This window comes from Xenopus laevis, chromosome 1L (genome assembly GCF_017654675.1).
Source record: "Xenopus laevis strain J_2021 chromosome 1L, Xenopus_laevis_v10.1, whole genome shotgun sequence".
NCBI lineage: Eukaryota > Metazoa > Chordata > Amphibia > Anura > Pipidae > Xenopus > Xenopus laevis.
The window spans coordinates 471,999-496,072 of record NC_054371.1 but is presented as its reverse complement, the minus strand read 5'-3'; the positions used below and the strand labels follow the sequence as shown (position 1 = coordinate 496,072).

Sequence of the window (24,074 nt, the reverse complement as noted above, 5' to 3'; positions counted from 1 at the left end):
TTTGCCATACGTTGACTCAACGTATATGGCAAAAAATTACTATTTTCAGCATTTATATGGCATATTTTTTCTGGCAACTGTGCTTCAGTGGCTGCGACCAAAAAAACTGGGCAAACAATGCCTACAAGGTCAACGTATGGCAAAAAATGACTATTTTCAGCATTTATATGGCATATTTTTTCTGGCAACTGTGCTTCAGTGGCTGCAACCAAAAAAACTGGGCAAACAATGTCTACAAGGTCAACGTATGGCGAAAAATGACTATTTTCAGCATTTATATGGCATATTTTTTCTGGCAACTGTGCTTCAGTGGCTGCGTCCAAAAAAACTGGGCAAACAATGCCTACAAGGTCAACGTATGGCAGTTGTTTAAAGAGAACAGTAGATTACTAGCCAGCAAAGCTACCTAAGATAAAATGTCCCTCAAATCCCTGCAGACTTCTGTCCCTCCAATACAGAGCAGTATCAAGCAGATTACTAGCCAGCAAACTTACTATCATCTGTCCCTGAAATCACTAACAGCTCTCCCCCTACACTATCTCTTCCAAGCACACACAGGCAGATTTTTCAGATACATTTTTGCCCTTGATCCCCCTCTGGCATGCCACTGTCCAGGTCGTTGCACCCTTTAAACAACTTTAAAATCATTTTTCTGGCCAGAAATTTTTTTTTTAGATGTTAAAGTTCGCCTTCCCATTGAAGTCTATGGGGTTCGCGAACCGTTCGCGAACCGCTCGCATTTTTGCGCAAGTTCGCGAATATGTTCGCGAACTTTTTTTCCGACGTTCGCTACATCCCTAATAAAGAGCTAAAGCGGGAGGCTGAGGGATAAAGAGCTAAAGCGGGAGGCTGAGTGTGGAGGGATAAAGAGCTAAAGCGGGAGGCTGAGGGATAAAGAGCTAAAGCGGGAGGCTGAGGGATAAAGAGCTAAAGCGGGAGGCTGAGTGTGGAGGGATAAAGAGCTAAAGCGGGAGGCTGAGGGATAAAGAGCTAAAGCGGGAGGCTGAGTGTGGAGGGATAAAGAGCAAAAGCAGGAGGCTGAGGGTGGAGGGCGGAGGGATAAAGAGCTAAAGCGGGAGGCTGAGGCTGAGGGATAAAGAGCTAAAGCGGGAGGCTGAGTGTGGAGGGATAAAGAGCTAAAGCGGGAGGCTGAGGGATAAAGAGCTAAAGCGGGAGGCTGAGTGTGGAGGGATAAAGAGCTAAAGCGGGAGGCTGAGGGATAAAGAGCTAAAGCGGGAGGCTGAGTGTGGAGGGATAAAGAGCTAAAGCGGGAGGCTGAGGGTGGAGGGATAAAGAGCTAAAGCGGGAGGCTGAGGGATAAAGAGCTAAAGCGGGAGGCTGAGTGTGGAGGGATAAAGAGCGAAAGCAGGAGGCTGAGGGTGGAGGGATAAAGAGCTAAAGCGGGAGGCTGAGGGATAAAGAGCTAAAGCGGGAGGCTGAGTGTGGAGGGATAAAGAGCTAAAGCGGGAGGCTGAGGGTGGAGGGCGGAGGGATAAAGAGCTAAAGCGGAGGCTGAGGGCGGAGGGATAAAGAGCTAAAGCGGGAGGCTGAGGGCAGAGGGAGAGGCTGGAGGGAGGAGAGCGGAGGGCCGAGTTCATATGGCTGAGAAGGAGGGGTACAGGACGGAGGTATGACTGCAGATTTGTAGGATAAAAGGAGCAGACAGACAGACAGACAGGAGGTAACAGTAAGAAGAAGTAGGAGCTCTAGGCCCCGCCCCTATGTGACATATGTTGGTGTTTACAACACGTGCTGCACACGGCACTAAGTCCCACTACTCCCCCCTCAGCTCCTCATGTTCCTACACCGACCCCATGGGGCCCCTCATACACCAGTAATGTTACTGAACTCACCCTGTGTCCTGCACTTTTATATTCACTCACTGCTGCTCTACACTCACTCCCAACATCACTTACACTCACTTGTACAACAACAACACTCAGCAGCCTGACTCCCTCTGACCTGCAGTCTCAGTCCCAGTGCAGCAGTCTCTCTCTCTCCCTCACCGTCACTCTCAGCTCCAGGGCAGCAGTTTGTCTGTCTCTCTGGCAGGAAGTGAGGTCATTAGGAATCTGCACAGTCCAACCCACCCCCTCCCAACTTAGACTCTTCCATTAACCCTTCCCTTACCCACTGATCCCTTCTATTCCCTTTATCAGCTTACTCGCTCTTCTCTCTACTTTATTTCATTACTGTCCCCACTTATATATTTATATATAGTGATCATATCCCCCTTATATATTTATATATATAGTGATCATATCCCCCTTATATATTTATATATAGTGATCATATTCCCCTTATATATTTATATATAGTGATCATATCCTCTTATATATTTATATATAGTGATCATATCCCCTTATATATATTTATATATAGTGATCATATCCCCTTATATATTTATATATAGTGATCATATCTCCCTTATATATTTATATATAGTGATAATATCCCCTTATATATTTATATATAGTGATCATATCCTTTTATATATTTATATATAGTGATCATATTCCCCTTATATATTTATATATAGTGATCATATCCTCTTATATATTTATATATAGTGATCATATCCCCTTATATATTTATATATAGTGATCATATCCCCTTATATATTTATATATATAGTGATCATATCCCCCTTATATATTTATATATAGTGATCATATCCCCCTCATATCCCGTTTATATCCCCCAGACTTTACTTCACCAGCTAAGACCAAGTGCAATACAAGTTTGTCCAGAAATAGCTGAAATTTTCAGCTAAATTACAGAGTGGGCTCATGTATAGGATCACTCATGTATAGGATCATTCATGTATAGGATCATGTATAGGATCATTCATGTATAGGATCACTCATGTATAGGATCATTCATGTATAGGATCATTCATGTATAGGATCATGTATAGGATCAATCATGTATAGGATCACTCATGTATAGGATCACTCATGTATAGGATCACTCATGTATTGGATCATGTATAGTATCAGTCATGTATAGACTTGTGTAGTGTAATTCCTGTTACACACAGACTCATTGTACTATAACTTGGCGCCGTATACAAATGAGACATCACTAGTGTAACTAGTAAGTAGTACCTGACTAATTAACATCAGTGTGACATCACTACACTCACCTCTCTGGGCGCAACTTCGCACATTAGTGAATTTGAGTAGAGCTGGTGAAACTACACCTGGTGAAGTGCAGTAAAACCATCACTATAAAACTGTTAGGGCCCGAAGGCTCTGTTGTAGTGTGGACCAAGGAGGAGACAACACCAAGTTTGCGGTACAAAAGGATTTATCAGAAGAATAGTCGTAATCAGGCAAATGGTCTATACAGGCGGCAAGGATCAGAATCGATGAAACAGGCAAGAAGTCGGTACACGGTTTGCAGAATATCAAGAAATCACACCCAGGAACTATACAAGATAGACCTATAATTGGGCAAGGACAGAAAGGGCACTTGGAATTAAATAGTCCAAAAGTTGGCGCCAAACTTGACGCATTGACGTCATGACGCCGACGCCGGCGTCCACAAGTTGGCGTCCTGACGTCGGCGCACATTCTGACACCGGCATCCATTCCGTCGCCGGCGACCAATCCTGGGGCGACACGTTTCTGACGCAGTCATATTACGACCAGGAAGAGCCGCATGGTGGAGCAGGAGGTCGCCATCTTGGATGTCCCATGGGGTAAGTTCTTTACTTTCCATTACAGTACCCCCCTCCTTAGGGGGGCCTCAGGACCACCGAGGCTAGGAGAAGAAGGAAAAAGTTTGTGGAACTTACGAACCAGGACAGGTGCATGAACGTCCGAGCTTTTCACCCAAGAACACTCCTCTGGACCGAACCCCTTCCACTCGATAAGATATTGAAGAGAGCCTCGGGAAATACGAGAGTCCAAGATCCTTTTGACTTCAAATTCCTTGTGATCGTCAACCAAAACAGGAGCTGGAGAGGAAGAAGAAGAGGGGCAAGACATAGCAGGTTTAAGCAGGGAAACATGAAAAACATTAGGTATCCGCAGCTCAGGAGGAAGTTGAAGACGAACAGCCACAGGGTTGATGATTTCGATGATAGGGAAGGGGCCGATGAATTTAGGACCAAGCTTGGGTGTAGGGATCTTGAGACGAATGTTGCGTGTGGAAAGAAAAACTTTATCACCAGGACTGTATGGAGGGGAAGAAATCCTTCTTTTATCAGCAAACTTTTTCTGCACCAGGGAACTCTTCTCTAAGTTTGCAGCAGTAGCATGCCAAATAGCCAACATGTGAGCAGCTTGGTCATTGGCCGCAGGCACATTGGTAAGAAGAAAATCTTGGGAAAAAGCCAAAGGATTGAGACCATAAACACAGAAGAAAGGAGACTTTTGGGAAAGAAGAATGCAGAGCGTTGTTGTGGGCAAATTCAGCCCAGGGAAGAAAGATCCGACCAATCATCCCTGGCACAAGGACACCATGACAACGAAGAAACTGTTCCAAACGCCTGATTGACCCGTTCTTGCGGCTCCATTAGACTGTGGGTGGTAGGCAGAAGAAAATTGAAGGGAAATGTTAAGAGCTTTGCAAAGAGATCTCCAGAACGTGGAAATAAACTGGGAACCCCGATCAGACACAATCTCGGCAGGAAACCCATGGAGACGAAATATGTGTTAGATGAAAAGTTCAGAGAGTTCGGGAGCAGAAGGCAGTTTACGAAGGGGCGTGAAGTGAGCCATTTTACTGAATCTGTCGATCACCACCCAGATGACAGTGTGACCAGACGAAACAGGGAGATCGACAATGAAATCCATCGCCAAGTGAGTCCAAGGTCGAGAATGGAATGGGAAGTGGCAAGAGTAAACCCTTGGGGGGGGAAGATGTCCGGACTTGAAACAGCACAAGTGGAACAGGACAAAACGAAGTCTTTGACATCTTTCCTTAGGGTCGGCCACCAGACCAAACGAGACAGGAGCTCGGTTGTCCTTCTTAAACCCTGGATGACCGGCCTGTTTGGAACTGTGAGCTTGGGATAAAATGTCATGACGAAATTCCGGAGGGACAAAGGCAACACCAAGAGGAGTCTCTAACAGGAGCCGAAGACTGAGCAGAAAGTAACTGAGAGGCACATGAGGGAAAACAAGGCAGCAATAATCTTGGTAGAGGGCACAATGGGTACAGGATCTTCGGGGCAGGAATCTCAGGAGCAAAGCTTCTGGACAGAGCGTCAGCCTTTCTGTTTCTGGAGCCAGGACGAAAGGTGATAATAAAATTAAAACGAGAAAAGAAAAGTGCCCACCTGGCTTGTCGGGGATTGAGGCGCTTGAGGATTGAATAAATTCAAGGTTCTTGTGGTCGGTAAAGATTGTCACGCGGAATAGAAGAACCCTCAAGCAAATGTCTCCATTCTTCCAAGGCCAACTTAACGGCAAGTAGCTCCCGATTGCCTACATCATAGTTCTGCTCAGGGGAAGAAAATTTTTTGGAGAAAAAGGCACAAGGGTGGAGTTTACCGTCAGAAGAAGATCTTTGAGATAGAACTGCTCCAGCTCCTACATCAGAGGCATCGACTTCAATGAAGAAAGGTTGAAGGGGTTCAGGGTGTCTGAGAATTGGAGCAGAAGAAAAGGCTTCCTTGAGGGTCTTGAAGGCTTCGAGAGCTTGAGGAGGCCAGTGTTGAGGTTTGTTCCCTTTACGGATCAGGGCAAGGATTGGATGGATCTTGGAAGAAAAGTTTTTGATAAATTGTCTATAATAGTTGGCAAAGCCAATAAATCTCTGAACTGCCTTGATGCTGGTAGGAAGGGGCCAATCCAAAATTGCAGAAACTTTGGCGGGGTCCATCTTAAAACCTTGTGGAGAAATGATGTAGCCAAGAAAAGGAATGGAAGAAACTTCGAAGGTGCATTTTTCCAATTTGGCAAAAAGATTGTTTTTCCTCAACCTGGAAAGAACTTCACGTACTTGGCAACGATGATCAAAAAGGTTTTTGGAAAAATAAGAATGTCGTCTAAGTACATGACCACACACTGTCCCCAAAAGATCACGAAAAATGTCATTGACCAATTCTTGGAAGACCGCAGGAGCATTGCAAAGACCGAAAGGCATGACGAGATACTCGTAATGGCCATCACGAGTATTAAAAGCGGTCTTCCATTCGTCTCCCTCACGAATCCGAATAAGATTGTAGGCCCCTCGTAGATCCAGCTTAGTGAAGAAACTAGCCCCCTTGAGTTGATCAAAAAGTTCAGAGATGAGAGGAAGAGAATATCTGTTCTTTACGGTGATTTTATTTAACCCCCTGTAGTCAATGCAGGGCCGTAGACTACCGTCTTTCTTTTCAACAAAGAAGAACCCTGCTCCGGCAGGGGAGGTAGAAGGACGAATAAATCCTCTCTGAAGATTCTCCTGGATATAGGACTTCATAGCAGAAGTTTCGGAGGGAGAAAGCGGATAAGTGCGGCCTCAGGGAGGCATGGAGCCGGGTAAAAGTTCGATAGGACAATCATAGGGACGATGAGGTGGGAGAGTCTCAGCGGACTTCTTATCAAAGACATCGGAAAAGGCTTGGTACACAGGAGGGAGAGAAGAACTTGAAGATACTGAAGAAACTTTGACAACAGGAACAGCAGGTAAACAGTTGTGTATACAAAATGGACTCCAACGGGAAATTTGAGAAAAGGACCAGTCAATGACCGGATTATGAACACACAGCCAAGGCAATCCCAGGACAACGGGAGTTGAAGGGCAGTCGATAAGAAGAAAAGACAGTCTTTCCAAATGCATAGTGCCCACTTTGAAGGAGAGTTCTTGAGTAGACTGTGAGATGATGGCAGAAGAAAGGGGACGATCATCAATCGCCAGGACTCGAAGAGGAGTTGCGAAGGGTTGGAGCAGAATGGTATGATTAACAGCAAAGGCATGATCCATGAAGTTGCCCGCAGCACCAGAATCGAGGAAAGCCTGAGAGGAGATCTTCTTGGAGCCGAACTGGATTTGGACAAGAAGAAGAAAGCGTTGAGCAGAGGAATGGGGAGGAGACAAATTCCACCAGGTAAGTCTCCCCAAGCTTACCTAGGTTTGGAGTTTCCCGGCTTCACTGGGCATTCCAGGGCGAAGTGGGCTTTTCCCCCACAGTAGAGGCATAACCAGCGGCCCTTCTCCGGAGCTTCTCCTGTTCGGAAAGGCGTGCCCGCCCGATCTGCATTGGTTCTTCAGGTGGTAAAGAAGAGGTAGCAGGTGCCGCAAGAGGAGGAGGAGAAAGGTTGGAAGCCGGACTGGGAAGTAAGGGTCTTTGGAAGCGTGGCGCCAGGGTGGGTTGGTACCTGGAAAACTTCCTAGTGTAAGTTTCTATATAGTATATATATATATATATCAATATTAATAATATTATATCAATATTAATAATATACCTCAACCCACTTACTAGGGTTTCTGGTTCTTTTGAGTAAGCAGACAATGAATCCACACCAATGAGCGTATAGTAAAGTGATGTATTGTAAAATAAATCAATTGATTGTTCTACATAAATCATTACACTTACTAAACAAAAATTACTATATTTACAGTTACACATTACACAAGTCTACATAGTTGTTACCAAAAAAACAGGGGAATAGAGTTCGGCTTCATCTCTGCCTTCCCCTCTGGTCTTCATTCCTCACATGTCTTGTCCCAGGCTCCTCTGCTTCTCCAGCTCTCTAGCTGCCTCCTCTCAGCTGCCCAGCTCCATCAGCTGCCCAGCCCCCTTCACATTTGTCCAGTGTTCTTTTATCCTGGGTTCTCACCTGCCCCCACAGAAACCCTCCCAACTGCCAAGATGCTGTGATAAACCCCCAACTTGCCTACATCCTGTTGAGCAAGTTCTCTCGCATACACAATCAGTTTTATGGTCCCCACAGCAGACATAGACCTTAGTAATCACAGGAAAACCTTTGTTATGATAATCAGGGCTTCATGTAAGTTCCCTGAACAACAGCTTTCATATTAAATAACAAAATCAAGATGGCAATTTCTTACACTAGCACGCTCCCTGTCAAGTTCGACCTGGAACTCCCTCTGTCGGGTGTCAACCTTCACAGCCAACGCAACAAGGTCCTCCCATCGGGAAGGAATCTCACGAGAAACAAGATCGTTCTTGATGCGCATCGCCAGGCCGTTGTAGAAGGCAGCATGGTATCCGTCATTATTCCACAAAGTTTCTGCCACGAGGGTTCGGAATTCGATGGCATATTCCGGAACAGAACGAGTGCCTTGCTGCAGCTGGAATAAACGAGCCGAGGCAGAAGTAGCCCGACCAGGAGCATCGAAGACTGTGCGAAGATCCTGGATGAAGGCCTTGGCATCATCGATTAAAGGATCTTCCTTCTCCCAAAGAGGAGAAGCCCACTCCAGAGCTTTCCCTTGCAGGCGGATAAAAATATAGCCCACTTTAGCTCGCTCCGAGACAAACTGACCTGGAAGCAGGGTGAATTGGATCTCACACTGGTTGATGAAACCACGGCATGATTCCGGATCACCGCTATACAGAGGAGGTGCAGGGATGCGAGGCTCGGAAACCTGGAGCGGAGTTGCAGGAACCGGCATAGGGACTGGAGCCACAGGAGATAAAGCAGATAATTTCTCCAGGATTGCTTCAAGTGCCTGGCCGAAGTGGGTTTGCTGGGCTTCATAGGTGTGGATACGGGAAGCCAATCCACGAACGGCTCTGCCGACATCAGTGGGAACTTGGGGCTCCTCAGAGGGGTCCATGGCCCAATTATACTGTCAGGGCCCGAAGGCTCTGTTGTAGTGTGGACCAAGGAGGAGACAACAACACCAAGTTTGCGGTACAAAAGGATTTATCAGAAGAATAGTCGTAATAAGGCAAATGGTCAATACAGGCGGCAAGAATCAGAATCGATGAAACAGGCAAGAAGTCGGTACACGGTTTGCAGAATATCAAGAAATCACACCCAGGAACTATACAAGATAGACCTATAATTGGGCAAGGACAGAAAGGGCACTTGGAATTAAATAGTCCAAAAGTTGGCGCCAAACTTGACGCATTGACGTCATGACGCCGACGTCCACACGTTGGCGTCCTGACGCCGGTGCACATTCTGACGCCGGCATCCATTCCGTCGCCGGCGACCAATCCTGGGGCGACACGTTTCTGACGCAGTCATATTACGACCAGGAAGAGCCGCATGGTGGAGCAGGAGGTCGCCATCTTGGATGTCCCGTGGGGTAAGTTCTTTACTTTCCATTACAAAAACAGTGGTGTAACTACCGGGGGAGCAGGAGGTGCAATTGCACCAGGGCCCAGCTGCCGCCGGAGGCCGAGGACAAGGCTACATCCATGAGCTAGCCACGGGTAGCAGACTGTTACACTGGAACATCCCACCCCAGTACATTACCCTCACCTCCCCAATTACAACCCCGCACTCACACACACAGTTTTACACGCACAGTCTCACACGCACTGCACTCGCAGGTGCCTCCTCCCGCTCCTGGGATCCCCAGCACTGAACCTTTTTCACTCATCTGCGCTCTACTAACCGTCCAGGAGAGAGAGAGTGAGGTGCACTTATGTGCCGTGTCACTAACTTGCTCGTACTTTTTGTGATCGCCCGATGGGGCCCGGCTCCCAGTAGAGAAATTGCTTGTATTCTACTGGTGCCGGAGTTGGGACCTGCAGGAGAGCAGAGCGCTGTGGGAATGGGGACGGAGGCTCCGAGGCTGCAGCCAATCAGAATGCAAGAACTGGAACCTCCAGCGACCAGCGTTTGACTGCACCGAAAAAAACTGCCGACCCAGACCTGCTTCAGGAACTTTGGACGCTCCTCCCCCATCCACAGTTCCAGGCTGCAAGTAAGAGGATTTAGCAGACGTGAGGTGGGGTCAGAGTTCTTCTTGATGATTTCTATAGGGTACCATTAAAGTAACCTGCTCCAGCTTTGCCCCACATACAGGTCACACTGCTGCCCATTCTTTGTAGAAGCGATAGCAAGTATCAATCAGTGCAGGGAATGAGGGAAGCCAGAATGGATGACATGTAAAAGGAGAAAAATAATAGCACAAGAAAAGTGGATTAATTAATGAGTTAATGAGGGACACACATGAAGTGAGACGCAAATGGCATAACATGGAAGGTGGAGAAATAATGTGAAGAATAATGAAACAGGGTCAGTGAGAAAGAAGAACATATTGAAAGTGTGAAAGAAGAAATGAAAAAGATAAAATGCAGAGGGGAAATCAAGAAGAAATCAGAAAATGATGGAGTTGAAAGGTAAAAACACATTGTGCACAAGTACAAAGAGATTATTCACGTAACATTTGTGTCCAACAATTAGATCCTCACAAGGACATTTCTCCTTTTTAGGGACACAAATGGCTTATAAGGTTTTTACTTATCCAGAGTTTGTATAAAATTATCCATATATACATTATATAGTGGATAAAGTACCCCCTCTTGTAAAATATAGGGATATTATAAGTTACCGAGGAGTTTCATGACCATATAAAAACACGAGGCCGAAGGCCGAGTTATACAGGTCATGGAACTCCTCGGTAACTTATATGTGTGTGTGTGTGTGTATGTATGTGTGTGTATGTATATGTGTGTGTATGTGTGTGTGTATGTGTGTGTGTGTGTGTATATGTGTGTGTATGTATATGTGTGTGTGTGTGTATGTGTGTGTGTGTGTATGTGTGTGTGTGTGTGTGTATGTATATGTGTGTGTATGTGTGTGTGTATGTGTGTGTGTGTGTGTGTATGTGTGTGTATGTATATGTGTGTGTGTGTGTATGTGTGTGTGTGTGTATGTGTGTGTGTATATGTCAGTGTGTGTGTGTGTATATGTGTGTGTGTGTCTAAATGTGTGTGTGTGTATATGTGTGTGTATGTGTATATGTGTGTGTATGTATATGTGTGTGTGTATATGTGTATGTGTGTGTGTGTGTATATATGTGTGTATGTGTGTGTGTATATATGTGTGTATGTGTGTGTGTGTGTGTGTGTGTGTATATGTGTGTGTATGTATATGTGTGTGTGTGTGTGTGTGTGTGTGTGTGTGTGTATATGTGTGTGTATGTATATGTGTGTGTGTGTGTGTGTGTGTGTGTGTATAGTGTAGCTGTAAAAGGAACATTAGTTATCCATATTGTAGGCAGAAATCTTATCACTGTGTCATCCATATGTGCCACTATTTATTGTCCAAGAGTAATATTGTTGTGGACTTGTATGATTGAGAAGATACATGAACTAGTATTATAACTAGGTATATATGTATGTGATTGATGTATATTGTATATTGATCATATTAGTGTTAGCTTTACTGGAACAGTTAAACGGCAGCACGTAACTAATGAATTAACCTACCTGTGACATTAGCATACCTGCCAACTGTCCTGCATTACGCGGGGCAGTCCTGATTTTCTGTGCTTGTCCCGCTGTCACGGGATACTAGTGAAATGTCCCGCTGACCCGTGCCGGCTGTTTTTATGTCTGGACCAGGGGGGGCATTCTCCCGCTCTGCCTCCCAGTCCGCCATATTCTGAGCCTGCTCTGTCTGGTACACCCAAAATCACCACCAAACCGCCGCCGAGCGTCAGGCTACCACAATGCCACGTGCCACGTGATAATGGGCGGGGTTACGTACATAGAGCAACACTCTGGAGCGCTGATATTACACAGTATGTAAGCTCGGGGTCGTGCAGTGAGTATCACCAGCAATGAGTAGCAGACACTGCTCACTCACATTCCCAACTAAGTGCCCCGCACAAAAGAATTAGCTCGTTAGCTTCCCTTACACAAACAAGGGGGGTTATGGGTAGTAGCGAATGGTCCTGTTTTTGTCCCGTTTTGGTTTTTCTATAGCTGTGCTGTACAACATACAGTGAAATAAAGACAATGAATTGGGTATTGCGTGTGGCTATTTTGGGTAGAGCTTGGGAGAGATCATTCCATCAGTCAAGAAAATCGACACAAATCTCTATGGAACGAGGGAACTTTGAAAACACGACAAATGCTCAGTCACTGGAGTTTACTGTCACCTCTGCTACAACACACATTAAATCATCTTCCCAACCCTTTATAGTCACACCTGGATAGTTTTCCTTTAATAGCGTATAAATGTGCAACTGACAAATGGAAAATTCTCCTCATGGACAAAATGTATGTAAGTGTGTGTGTGTGTAAGTGTGTGTGTAAGTGTATGTAAGTGTGTGTGTGTAAGTGTATATAAGTGTGTGTAAGTGTGTGTGTAAGTGTAAGTGTGTGTGTAAGTGTATATAAGTGTGTGTAAGTGTGTGTGTAAGTGTAAGTGTGTGTGTAAGTGTGTGTGTGTAAGTGTGTGTGTGTGTAAGTGTGTATGTAAGTGTGTGTGTAAGTGTATGTAAGTGTGTGTGTGTAAGTGTATATAAGTGTGTGTAAGTGTGTGTAAGTGTGTGTGTAAGTGTAAGTGTGTGTGTAAGTGTGTGTGTAAGTGTATGTAAGTGTGTGTGTGTAAGTGTATATAAGTGTGTGTGTAAGTGTAAGTGTGTGTGTAAGTGTAAGTGTGTGTGTAAGTGTAAGTGTGTGTGTGTAAGTTTGTGTGTGTGTGTTTAACCATTGATGTGACATCAAAGTTGCAGACAGAGGTTCTTTGCTGTTCTCTCTCCCCACTAGCCCTGGGCCAATGCTTTTGCTCTCTGGGTGTTGTAGTTCAATAAGCAGTGGAGGGAAGCTAGTTGCACTACAACTTTACACATCACCTCAGTAGGGACTGCCATACAGCTCTCCCTGCCCATTTAAACTGATATGGCTTATTTACAATTATTTGTACAATTATTTGTAAAATCAACATGGTAATTAGGGGGTGTGGCCACAACAATGGGCGTGGTCAAATACACTTTTTATCCCTCTTATGATTTCCGAAATGTTGAGCGGTCCATTAGGTCTGTAATGTTGTATTCCAGGTCACTACATGGGGTGTGTGTGTGTGGGACCCACTTGTACATACAGACACATACAAGATATTATATATATAGACAAATACAAGATATTACATACAGACAAATACAAGAGTCCTCTGCACTCAACCCATTATCAATATATTTAAGACAGAGACATTTTGTGCATACTGCTACTAAAAAATGCCTTACCCTTTAAAAAACACAGGGATTGTTTGTCCATATATTGCAATATATTTAAGCTGAACAACTACGTCAAAGTCATTATGTAGAACTGTAGTGTAGATGTGGAACAGATCCAAGGCGGCAGTCAAACTGCAAAAAATCCGTTTATTGGGGAGTGTACAACATGTTTCGGGACAAGCCCTTTATCAAGTGTATAGGAACAAACAAAACATCCAACATTTAAATCCTGTGTGGCCAATCACACCTTCAGTGGGTTGTTACTTCATTTAACGCTTGTGCTACCCCTAATCATGCGACATCTGTGTACAATCAATGCTGCTTAGTGCAGTAAAAATTTTTTCCATTCTTAAAAACAGCAATAGGTTAAAAACTATTCTCACATAGTTAACATTTAGTGTAAAACAGACAAAACAGTGAATAAATATTTCATACAATTAAATATAGCAGCGCTTCAACCCAATTGGTAAAATACTATTTACTTGATTCTCCTTTTATGTAGATAATTCTGAAGTATCCAAATCCATGTATAAGTGCATTAGTGCTAAAAATCAGAGTAATACAATAAGAACATAGTGTCAATAAAACATTTACAAAACGACTTAAAATGCAGGAAATTTGGCCTAACCTGCAAAAGTAAAGAGAAAATGCTGAACCAGCCTATCTAAACCACTTGTTTCATAACAATGTTGCAAATTTAAATGATTTCCATCTATAATTGTTTGGCAACAATAGTTGCTAGCTCACTCTATGCTATCTATGTTGCAAAAGGAACTCTTGCTTAGTTTTTAACTGTGTTATAGTGATACTCCTGTTTTGATGGACTCACCCATCAACGATTCGGCCGACGATCCTCGGCAATGCCGTTAGCTCACTAATTATAATACCTGAGGACAACAAGATACATTATACCATTAAAGAAAGCATATCAAATTATATTGTTCATTTAACCCTTTCGGGGAGGTACATTCTAGCCGGCTGATCCATCTTGCCTCCCTTTGTAATAATAGATTGTTATGATCTCCTCCTCTAGCTGGATTTGGTACCACCTCCAACACCTTCCATTTCAACTGACATGCATTGTGTTTATGCTCAAAAAAGTGTCTTGATACAGGGGTATCAGAATAAGTACCAGCCTTAAAATTTCTTATATTACCCTTATGTTCCTTGATCCTCATGTGTACGGGTCTTATGGTTTTACCAACGTATACTAGCCCACATGGGCATTTTAAAACATAGATAACATATGCGGTTTTGCACGTAGCAAATGTATTCAGCTTAATTTCTTGCCCAGATATTGGGTGATGAATATTGGGACCTTTTATGATGGAACTACAACAATTACACCCTAGACACGGAAAGGTGCCTACCTTATTCCTAACCATTGGGTTATACTTACTGTCCGTCTTTTCAATGGAACATAGTGTGTCACTAATAGATTTCCCTTTCTTATAAGCAAATCGTGGAGGTTTCTTGAAAGCCAGACTAGAACTGGTGTCAGTCTGTAATATGGGCCAATATTGTTTTACAATTTTTTCCACATTTTACTTCTCTTATCATATTTACTCACAAAAGTTATTCTTTCATTGTCCACTTCCTTTTTTCTTGGTTTTAATAAGTCTCCCCGTTCTATCTTCTGTACCTCATTCTCTACTGCTCGTAGTTGCCCTTTCGGGTATCCCCTCTGTACAAACCTCTCTGTTAGCTCTTTGCATGCCATTTTATAACCAATGTTACTTGATGCTATTTTCTTGGCCCTCATATATTGTCCTTGGGAATAGCATTAAGGGTCTGGGGGTTATGGAAACTTTTCCTGTGTAGGAGATTATTCCTATCCATTTCTTTGCGGTATAAATTGGTACTCAGGCTATTATTTTCCAACTTAATCTGTACATCCAGGAAATTAATTACAGTATCGGAAACCTCCATAGTAAATTTTACTGTCTTGTGTGCTGTATTGGCCTGTTCCACCATATCAATAAAAGTTTCACGTGGTCCATCCCATATAATCAGTATATCATCCACATACCTATAATAGTGGATGATATACTGTGAATATGGTTCTCTCAGGAACAATTTCTTTTCTAAATCGAATACAAACAGATTTGCTAGGGACGGTGCCACCGCAGAGCCCATCGACGTCCCTTGCCTTTGCCAATAGAAGGAATCTTCAAATTTGAAATAGTTTTTTTAAGCACAACTTCAAGACAGTCAAGTATAAAATATAGTTTAGCATTACTCATATTGGTTTCCAAAAGGGCTTCTTCTATGCATTTAATTCCCTCATCTTGAGGTATTGCCGTGAATAAACTTTGTATATCAATACTGCATAGAAGAACCCCTGGGCTCAATTTAGGGACCCCCTCCAATTTGTTCAACAGATCATTGGTGTCCTTAAGGCAAGTGGGTAGATTACGCACTAGCTCCTGTAAATTGTACACAGATGTCGCATGATTAGGGGTAGCACAAGCGTTAAATGAAGTAACAACCCACTGAAGGTGTGATTGGCCACACAGGATTTAAATGTTGGATGTTTTGTTTGTTCCTATACACTTGATAAAGGGCTTGTCCCGAAACATGTTGTACACTCCCCAATAAACGGATTTTTTGCAGTTTGACTGCCGCCTTGGATCTGTTCCACATCTACACTACAGTTCTACATATTGATTTGGGTAATCGGACACAGGATACCCGTGGACAGGTCTGATCTAAGTATGTGGTGAGCTCCTTTCATACTAAATTGTATGTCAAACTCATCCCATATCTGGCCAGTCCTACGCTCAATTTTATCTGATTCATTAAGAATTCTATTGCTTCATTATACATTTTACACAGGGACTTGGTTTTACCTGCAACTTAACTTGCTGCTTTCAAAGTAAAACTGCCAAACTTGGCTGCCCTTTTATTGGCCACCAGTGGGATCACGTGACTGTAGCTGGTGCACTTGTACATTTCCATAGCAGGGCCCTTAGGGGTTTACTAGTTACACCACTGAATCACAACTTCTTACTGACTTCGCCCCATTCAGAACTAGCGCAAATATACAAAACAGTCTGGTTCCCATGGAAACAGCAGAGCGAGCGAGTGACGCGCAATCACTATGACGACTGTATTACCAGGCCCCTCACGCCCAGCGCTCCTCCTCCCCGTGTACTCACGTGACGCAGAAAACACAGACGGAGGAAATGCGCAGAGAACGTGCCAGGAACAAACATGGCGTCTGTCAAACCGCTGTCTGGAACCGAGCAGCCAATGAAAGTTTATAGAAGGAGGAAGTGTAAGGATCTCAGTCCCGCCTATGGCTCAGAAGTTATGGGGACTGCGGAGTAGAAAACGGAATGGAACCGGGTGAGACCGATCTCTGTGTGTGTGTGTGCGTGGGCACTACTACTAATATATTGTTACTATTGCTCTGTGTATCCCACAAAGCCCTGCGGCTTGCTACCCACAATGCAGCGCTCATATAGCAGCTCCCCCTATAGAAGTAATTAGTGTGTGAGACTTACAGGCCTGTAACTGCCGCACTGACACTGTGATTATTCCTGTGTCTTCACTACTACTGGAATCATCATGTGTCATACATAATACTGAGCTGTCTCTTGTCTTCTCTACCTTATGTACTTGTTTATTTCTTACACTAACCTTTAGTCTCCTCCATCCCCAGCTCTCTTACTATTAGATCTCCTCCTACTTCTACTTATTACTATTAGATCTCCTCCTACTTCTACTTATTACTATTAGATCTCCTCCTACTACTTATTACTATTAGATCTCCTCCTACTTCTACTTATTACTATTAGATCTCCTCCTACTTCTTATTATCTTCTACTTATTACTATTAGATCTCCTCCTACTTCTTATTATCTTCTACTTATTACTATTAGATCTCCTCCTACTTCTTATTATCTTCTACTTATTACTATTAGATCTCCTCCTACTTCTTATTATCTTCTACTTATTACTATTAGATCTCCTCCTACTTCTACTTATTACTATTAGATCTCCTCCTACTTCTTATTATCTTCTACTTATTACTATTATATCTCCTCCTACTTCTTATTATCTTCTACTTATTACTATTAGATCTCCTCCTACTTCTTATTATCTTCTACTTATTACTATTAGATCTCCTCCTACTTCTTATTATCTTCTACTTATTACTATTAGATCTCCTCCTACTTCTACTTATTACTATTAGATCTCCTCCTACTTCTTCTTATCTTCTACTTATTACTATTAGATCTCCTCCTACTTCTACTTATTACTATTAGATCTCCTCCTACTTCTTCTTATCTTCTACTTATTACTATTAGATCTCCTCCTACTTCTTATTATCTTCTACTTATTACTATTAGATCTCCTCCTACTTCTACTTATTACTATTAGATCTCCTCCTACTTCTTATTATCTTCTACTTATTACTATTAGATCTCCTCCTACTACTTATTATCTTCTACTTATTACTATTAGATCTCCTCCTACTTCTTATTATCTTCTACTTATTACTATTATATCTCCTCCTACTTCTTATTATCTTCTACTTATTACTATTAGATCTCCTCCTACTTCTTATTATCTTCTACTTATTACTATTAGATCTCCTCCTACTTCTTATTATCTTCTACTTATTACTATTAGATCTCCTCCTACTTCTACTTATTACTATTAGATCTCCTCCTACTTCTTATTATCTTCTACTTATTACTATTAGATCTCCTCCTACTTCTACTTATTACTATTAGATCTCCTCCTACTTCTTCTTATCTTCTACTTATTACTATTAGATCTCCTCCTACTTCTTATTATCTTCTACTTATTACTATTAGATCTCCTCCTCTACTTTCTACTTATTACTATTAGATCTCCTCCTACTTCTTATTATTTCTACTTATTACTATTAGATCTCCTCTACTTCTATTATCTTCTACTTATTACTATAGATCTCCTCTACTTCTATTATCTCTATTTATACTATTAGATCTCCTCCTACTTCTATATCTTCTACTTATTACTATTAATCTCCTCCTACTTCTTTATCTTTATTTACTATTAGATCTCCTCCTACTTCTTTTATCTTCTATTTATTACATTAATCTCACTTCTTACTTCTACTTATTACTATTAGATCTCCTCCTACTTTTACTCTACTTATTACTATTAATCTCTCCTACTATTATCTTCTACTTATTACTATTAATTCCTCCTACTTCTTATATCTTCTACTTATTACTATTAATCTCCTCCTATTCTTATTATCTTATTTTACTATTAATCTCTCTACTTCTTATATCTCTACTTATTACATTAGATCTCCTCTCTATATCCTATATACTTTACCTCCACTTTAACGCCCTACCTTTTCATTATAATCCCTCCTACTACATTACTTAACCCTCTTTCTTACTATACATACTCCATTATTTAAATCCTCTACTACTATATCTCCTCACTTCTTACCACTTACTAAGATCTCTCTCTTATATCTACTTATACAAATCTCCTCTATCTATTTCTATATACATAATCCCTCCTATTATTATTATTTTATTCCCTACTTCTATTTCTTCACTTATTTATTAGTCCCTTACTTTTATTCTCATCTTTCTTTTTCTAATCCTAATTCTTATAATTCCCTTCCTTTATAATCTCCTACTCTATATCTTCTACTTATTACTATTAGATCTCCTCCTACTTCTTATTATCTTCTACTTATTACTATTAGATCTCCTCCTACTTCTTATTATCTTCTACTTATTACTATTAGATCTCCTCCTACTTCTTATTATCTTCTACTTATTACTATTAGATCTCCTCCTATCTATTCTTTACTTATTACTATTAGATCTCCTCCTATTTCTTTATTATCTTCTACTTATTACTATTAGATCTCCTCCTACTTCTACTTATTTTAAATATTAGATCTCCTCCTACTTCTTCTTATCTTCTACTTATTACTATTAGATCTCCTCCTACTTCTTATTATCTTCTACTTATTACTATTAGATCTCTCCTACTTCTTATTACTTCTACTTATTACTATTAGATCTCCTCCTACTTCTTATTATCTTCTACTTATTACTATTAGATTCCTCCTACTTCTTATTATCTTCTACTTATTACTATTAGATCTCCTCCTACTTCTTATTATCTTCTACTTATTATATTAGATCTCCTCCTACTTCTTATTATCTTCTACTTATTACTATTAGATCTCCTCCTACTTCTACTTATTACTATTAGATCTCCTCCTACCTTTATCTTCTACTTATTACTATTAGATCTCCTCTATTCTTACTTCTACTTATTACTATTAGATCTCTCACTTCTATCTTCTACTTATTACTATTAGATCTCCTCCTACCTTTTATATCTTCTATTATTACTATTAGATCTCCTCCTACTTCTTATTATCTTACTTTACTATTAATCTCCTCCTACTTCTTATTATCTTCTACTTATTACTATTAGATCTCCCTACTTCTTATTTTTCTACTTATTACTTTAGATCTCTCCTATTCTTATATCTTCTACTTATTACTATTAGATCTCCTCCTACTTTTATTATCTTCTTTATACTATTAGATTCTCTCCTTTTTCTACTTATTACTATTAGATCTCTACTCTTTATCTTCTACTTATTACTATTAGATTCTCCTACTTCTACTTATTACTATTAGATCTCCTCCTACTCTTCTTATCTTCTACTTATTACTATAGATCTCTCCTATTCTTATTATCTTTACTTTTATATTGATCTCTTTCTACTTTTACTATTAGATCTCCTCCTACTTCTTATTATCTTCTACTTATTACTATTAGATCTCTACTTCTATTACTTACTTATTACTTTAGATCTCTCTACTTCTATATATTATATTAATCTCTCCTACTTCTATTATCTTCTACTTATACTATTAGATTCTCCTACTTCTTATTATCTTCTACTTATTACTATTAGATCTCCTCTACTTATTATTCTACTATTACTATTATCTCCTCCTACTTTTTATCTTCTACTTATTATATTAGATCTCCTCCTACTTCTTTTCTTTATTATACTATTAGATCTCCTCTACTTCTTATTCTCTATTTATACTATTAGATCTCCTCCTATCTTCTCCTACTTCTTATTATCTTCTACTTATTACTATTAGATCTCCTCCTACTCTACTTACTATTAGATCTCTCTACTATTTATTATCTTCTACTTATTACTATTAGATTCTCCTACTACTTATTACTATTAGATCTCCTCCTATTACTTTTATCTTCTACTTATTACTATTAGATCTCCTCTACTTCTTATTATCTTCTACTTATTACTATTAGATTTCCTACTCTACTTCTACTTATTACTATTAGATCTCCTCCTACTTCTTATTATCTTCTACTTATTACTATTAGATCTCCTCTACTTCTTATTATCTTCTACTTATTACTATTAGATCTCCTCCTACTTCTACTTATTACTATTAGATCTCCTCCTACTTCTTATTATCTTCTACTTATTACTATTATATCTCCTACTACTTCTTATTCTTATTATCTTCTATTTCTTATTATCTTCTACTTATTACTATTAGATCTCCTACTTCTTTTTACTATTATATCTCCTCCTACTTCTTTTTACTATATCTCCTCCTACTTCTTATTATTACTATTATATTTCCTCCTTCTTATTATATCTTCCACTTATTATTATTATTATTATTATATCTCCTATTTTTTATTATCTTCTACTTGTTACTATTATATCTTCTACTTATTAGTGTTATATCTTCTACTTATTATTACTGTTATATCTCCTACTTACATAGTTACATAGTTAAATTGGGTTGAAAAAAGACAAAGTCCATCAAGTCCAACCCCTCCAAATGAAAACCCAGCCCCATACACACACCCCTCCCTACTGTCACATAAATGATATATACCCATATCTATACTAACTATAGAGTTTAGTATCACAATAGCCTTTGTATTATGTCTGTCCAAGAAATCATCCAAGTCCCTCTTATAGTCATTAACTGAATCATCACCCGGCAGTGCATTCCCCAACCTCACTGTCCTCACTGTGATGAACCCCCTACTCTGTTCCTTTAAATGAAACTTCTTTTCCTCTAGTCTGAAGGGGAGGCCTCTGGTACGTGATTCTCTTTATGGGTAAAAAGGTCCCCTGCTATTTGTCTTATAATGTCCTCTAATGTACTTGTAATGTCTAATCATGTCCCCTCACAAGCGCCTTTTTTCCAGAGAAAAACAACCCCAACCTTGTCAGTCTCCCCTCATAATTTAACTCTTCCCTCCCTCTAACCAGTTTAGTTGCACTTAGTCTCTGCACTCTCTCCAGCTCATTTATATCCCTCTTAAGGACTGGAGTCCAAAACTGCCCCCATACTCCAGATGAGGCCTCACCAGGGACCTATAAAGAGACACAATTATGTTTCATCCCTTGAGTTAATGCCCTTTTTTATACAAGAACTTTATTTGCTTTAGTAGCCACAGAATGACACTGCCCAGAATTAGACAACTTGTTATCTACAAAGACCCCAAGATCCTTCTCATTTAAGGAAACTCCCAACACACTGCCATTTAGTGTAGAACTTGCATTTATATTATTTTTGCCAAAGTGCATAACCTGCATTTATCAACATTGAACCTCATTTTCCAGTTTGCTGCCCAGTTTTCCAGTTTAGACAAATCACTGTGCAAAGTGTCAGCATCCTGCATGGAACCTATAGTTCTGCACAATTTAGTCTCATCTGCAAAAATAGAAACAGTACTTTCAATGGCCACCTCCAGGTCATTAATAAACAAGTTGAAAAGCAAGGGACCTAGTACAGAGCCCTGCGGTACTCCACTAACAACACTGGTCCAATTAGAAAATGTTCCATTTACCACCACTCTTTGTAGTCTATCTTTTAGCCAGTTCTCTATCCAGGTACAAATACTATGTTCCAGGCCAACTTTCCTTCATTTAACCAGTAACCTTTTGTGTGGCATTGTATCAAATGCTTTAGCAAAGTCTAAGTAAATCACATCCACTGCCATCCCAGAATCGTGGTCTCTATTTACCTTCTTGTAAAAAGAAATTAAGTTAGTCTGGCAAGATCTATTACGCATAAAACCATGCTGGCACAAACTCATAGTATTATGATTTGCTATGAAGTCCAGTATCTTATCCTTTATTAACCCTTTGAAAAGTTTTCCTATCACTGACATCAGACTAACTGGCCTATAGTTTTGAGGCTGAGAACGGGATCCTTTTTTGAATAGAGGCACCACATTAGCAATTCTCCAGTCTCTCAGCACTATGCCAGATCTCAATGAATCCTGAAAAATAAAAGTAAAGAGGTTTGGCAATCACAGAGCTAAGCTCGCTAATTACCCTGGGATGAATACCATCTGGCCCCGGACCTTTGTTAATCTTAACATGTTCAAGTCTCTTTTGAATTTCATCATGTGTGAACCATGCATCATTAGTTGTATTACTAGAATTGGGACTATTAAGAAGGAAACCTTCACTTATTGGTTCCTCATTTGTGTAGACAGATGAAAAATATGAGTTCAGAATCTGCACTTTTATTTTGTTTTTCTCAACCAGCTGACCCCCCTCCCCGATATTAAGGGTCCCACCCCTTCCTGCTTAATTTTTTTACTATTAAATATTTAAAAAATAATTTTGGATTTTATTTACTGCTTGCTGCAATATCCTTTTCTATAGCAATTTTAGCTTGCCTTATAGCTTCTTTGCATGATTTATTGGCCTCCTTGTACCTTATAAATGTTTCGGCTGTACCAGATAACTTGAAAGCCTTAAAAGCAGGTCTTTTCTTACCCACCTCAACACCAACGCTTCTATTGAACCAAAAAGGTTTTGCTTTGCAACGATGTTCCTTGCTTACAAGTGGAATATACTGACAAGTAGATTTATTATAAAGACTTCCCATTTTTGTTCTGTGTTTAACCCTGTGAAAAGCATTTCCCACTTAATATGTTGCAGAGATGCCCTTATACTGTCACAGTTTGCACGTCTGAAATTTAGTGTTTTTAGTTGGTCCCTTATAGAATTGCTTCTGCAACAGAATCTCAAAGGAGACCATGTTATGATCACTATTCCCTAAATGCCCCTCACCCACACAAATGTTAGAGATGAGTTCAGTATTATTAGTTATTACAGGTACAAAAGAGAGTTATTCCTAGTAGGTTCTTGAACGAGCTGGAATAAAAAGTTGTCATTCAGCATATTTACAAACCTACTAGCTTTTTTTGTCTTAGCAACCCCATTACCCCAGTCAATGTCTGGATAATTGAAGTCACCCATAGCAACAACTTGACCCAGCTGTGAAGCCGCTTGTATCTGCAAGAGTAGCTGGGCTTCATACTCAACACTTATACCAGGTGGTTTATAACATACACCAATGATAATTCTTTTTGTAACATTTTCTTCTACTTATTACTGTTATATCTTCTACTTATTACTATTATCTTCTACTTATTATTACTATTATATATTCTACTTATTATTACTATTATATCTCCTACTTATTACTATTATATCTTCTACTTATTACTATTATATCTTCTACTTATTATTACTATTATATATTCTACTTATTATTACTATTATATCTTCTACTTATTATTACTATTATATCTCCTACTTATTACTATTATATATTCTACTTATTATTACTATTATATCTCCTACTTATTACTATTATATCTTCTACTTATTACTATTATATCTCCTACTTATTACTATTATATCTTCTACTTATTATTACTATTATATCTCCTACTTATTACTATTATATCTTCTACTTATTATTACTATTATATCTCCTACTTATTACTATTATATCTTCTACTTATTATTACTATTATATCTCCTACTTATTACTATTATATCTTCTACTTATTATTACTATTATATCTTCTACTTATTATTACTATTATATATTCTACTTATT

General features: G+C 40.1%; 1 protein-coding gene across 1 annotated transcript in view; it reads left to right on the top strand.

Moving 5' to 3' along the window:
- The first annotated feature begins 16,316 nt into the window (after positions 1-16,316).
- LOC108704858 (tetratricopeptide repeat protein 31) overlaps positions 16,317-24,074 on the top strand; it is a 30,750-nt gene continuing 22,992 nt past the window's right edge. The window contains exon 1 of the mRNA XM_018241562.2: positions 16,317-16,452. Within this exon, the coding sequence (XP_018097051.1) occupies positions 16,443-16,452 (10 nt within the window). The 5' untranslated portion in view covers positions 16,317-16,442. The remainder of the gene's footprint in view (positions 16,453-24,074) is intronic.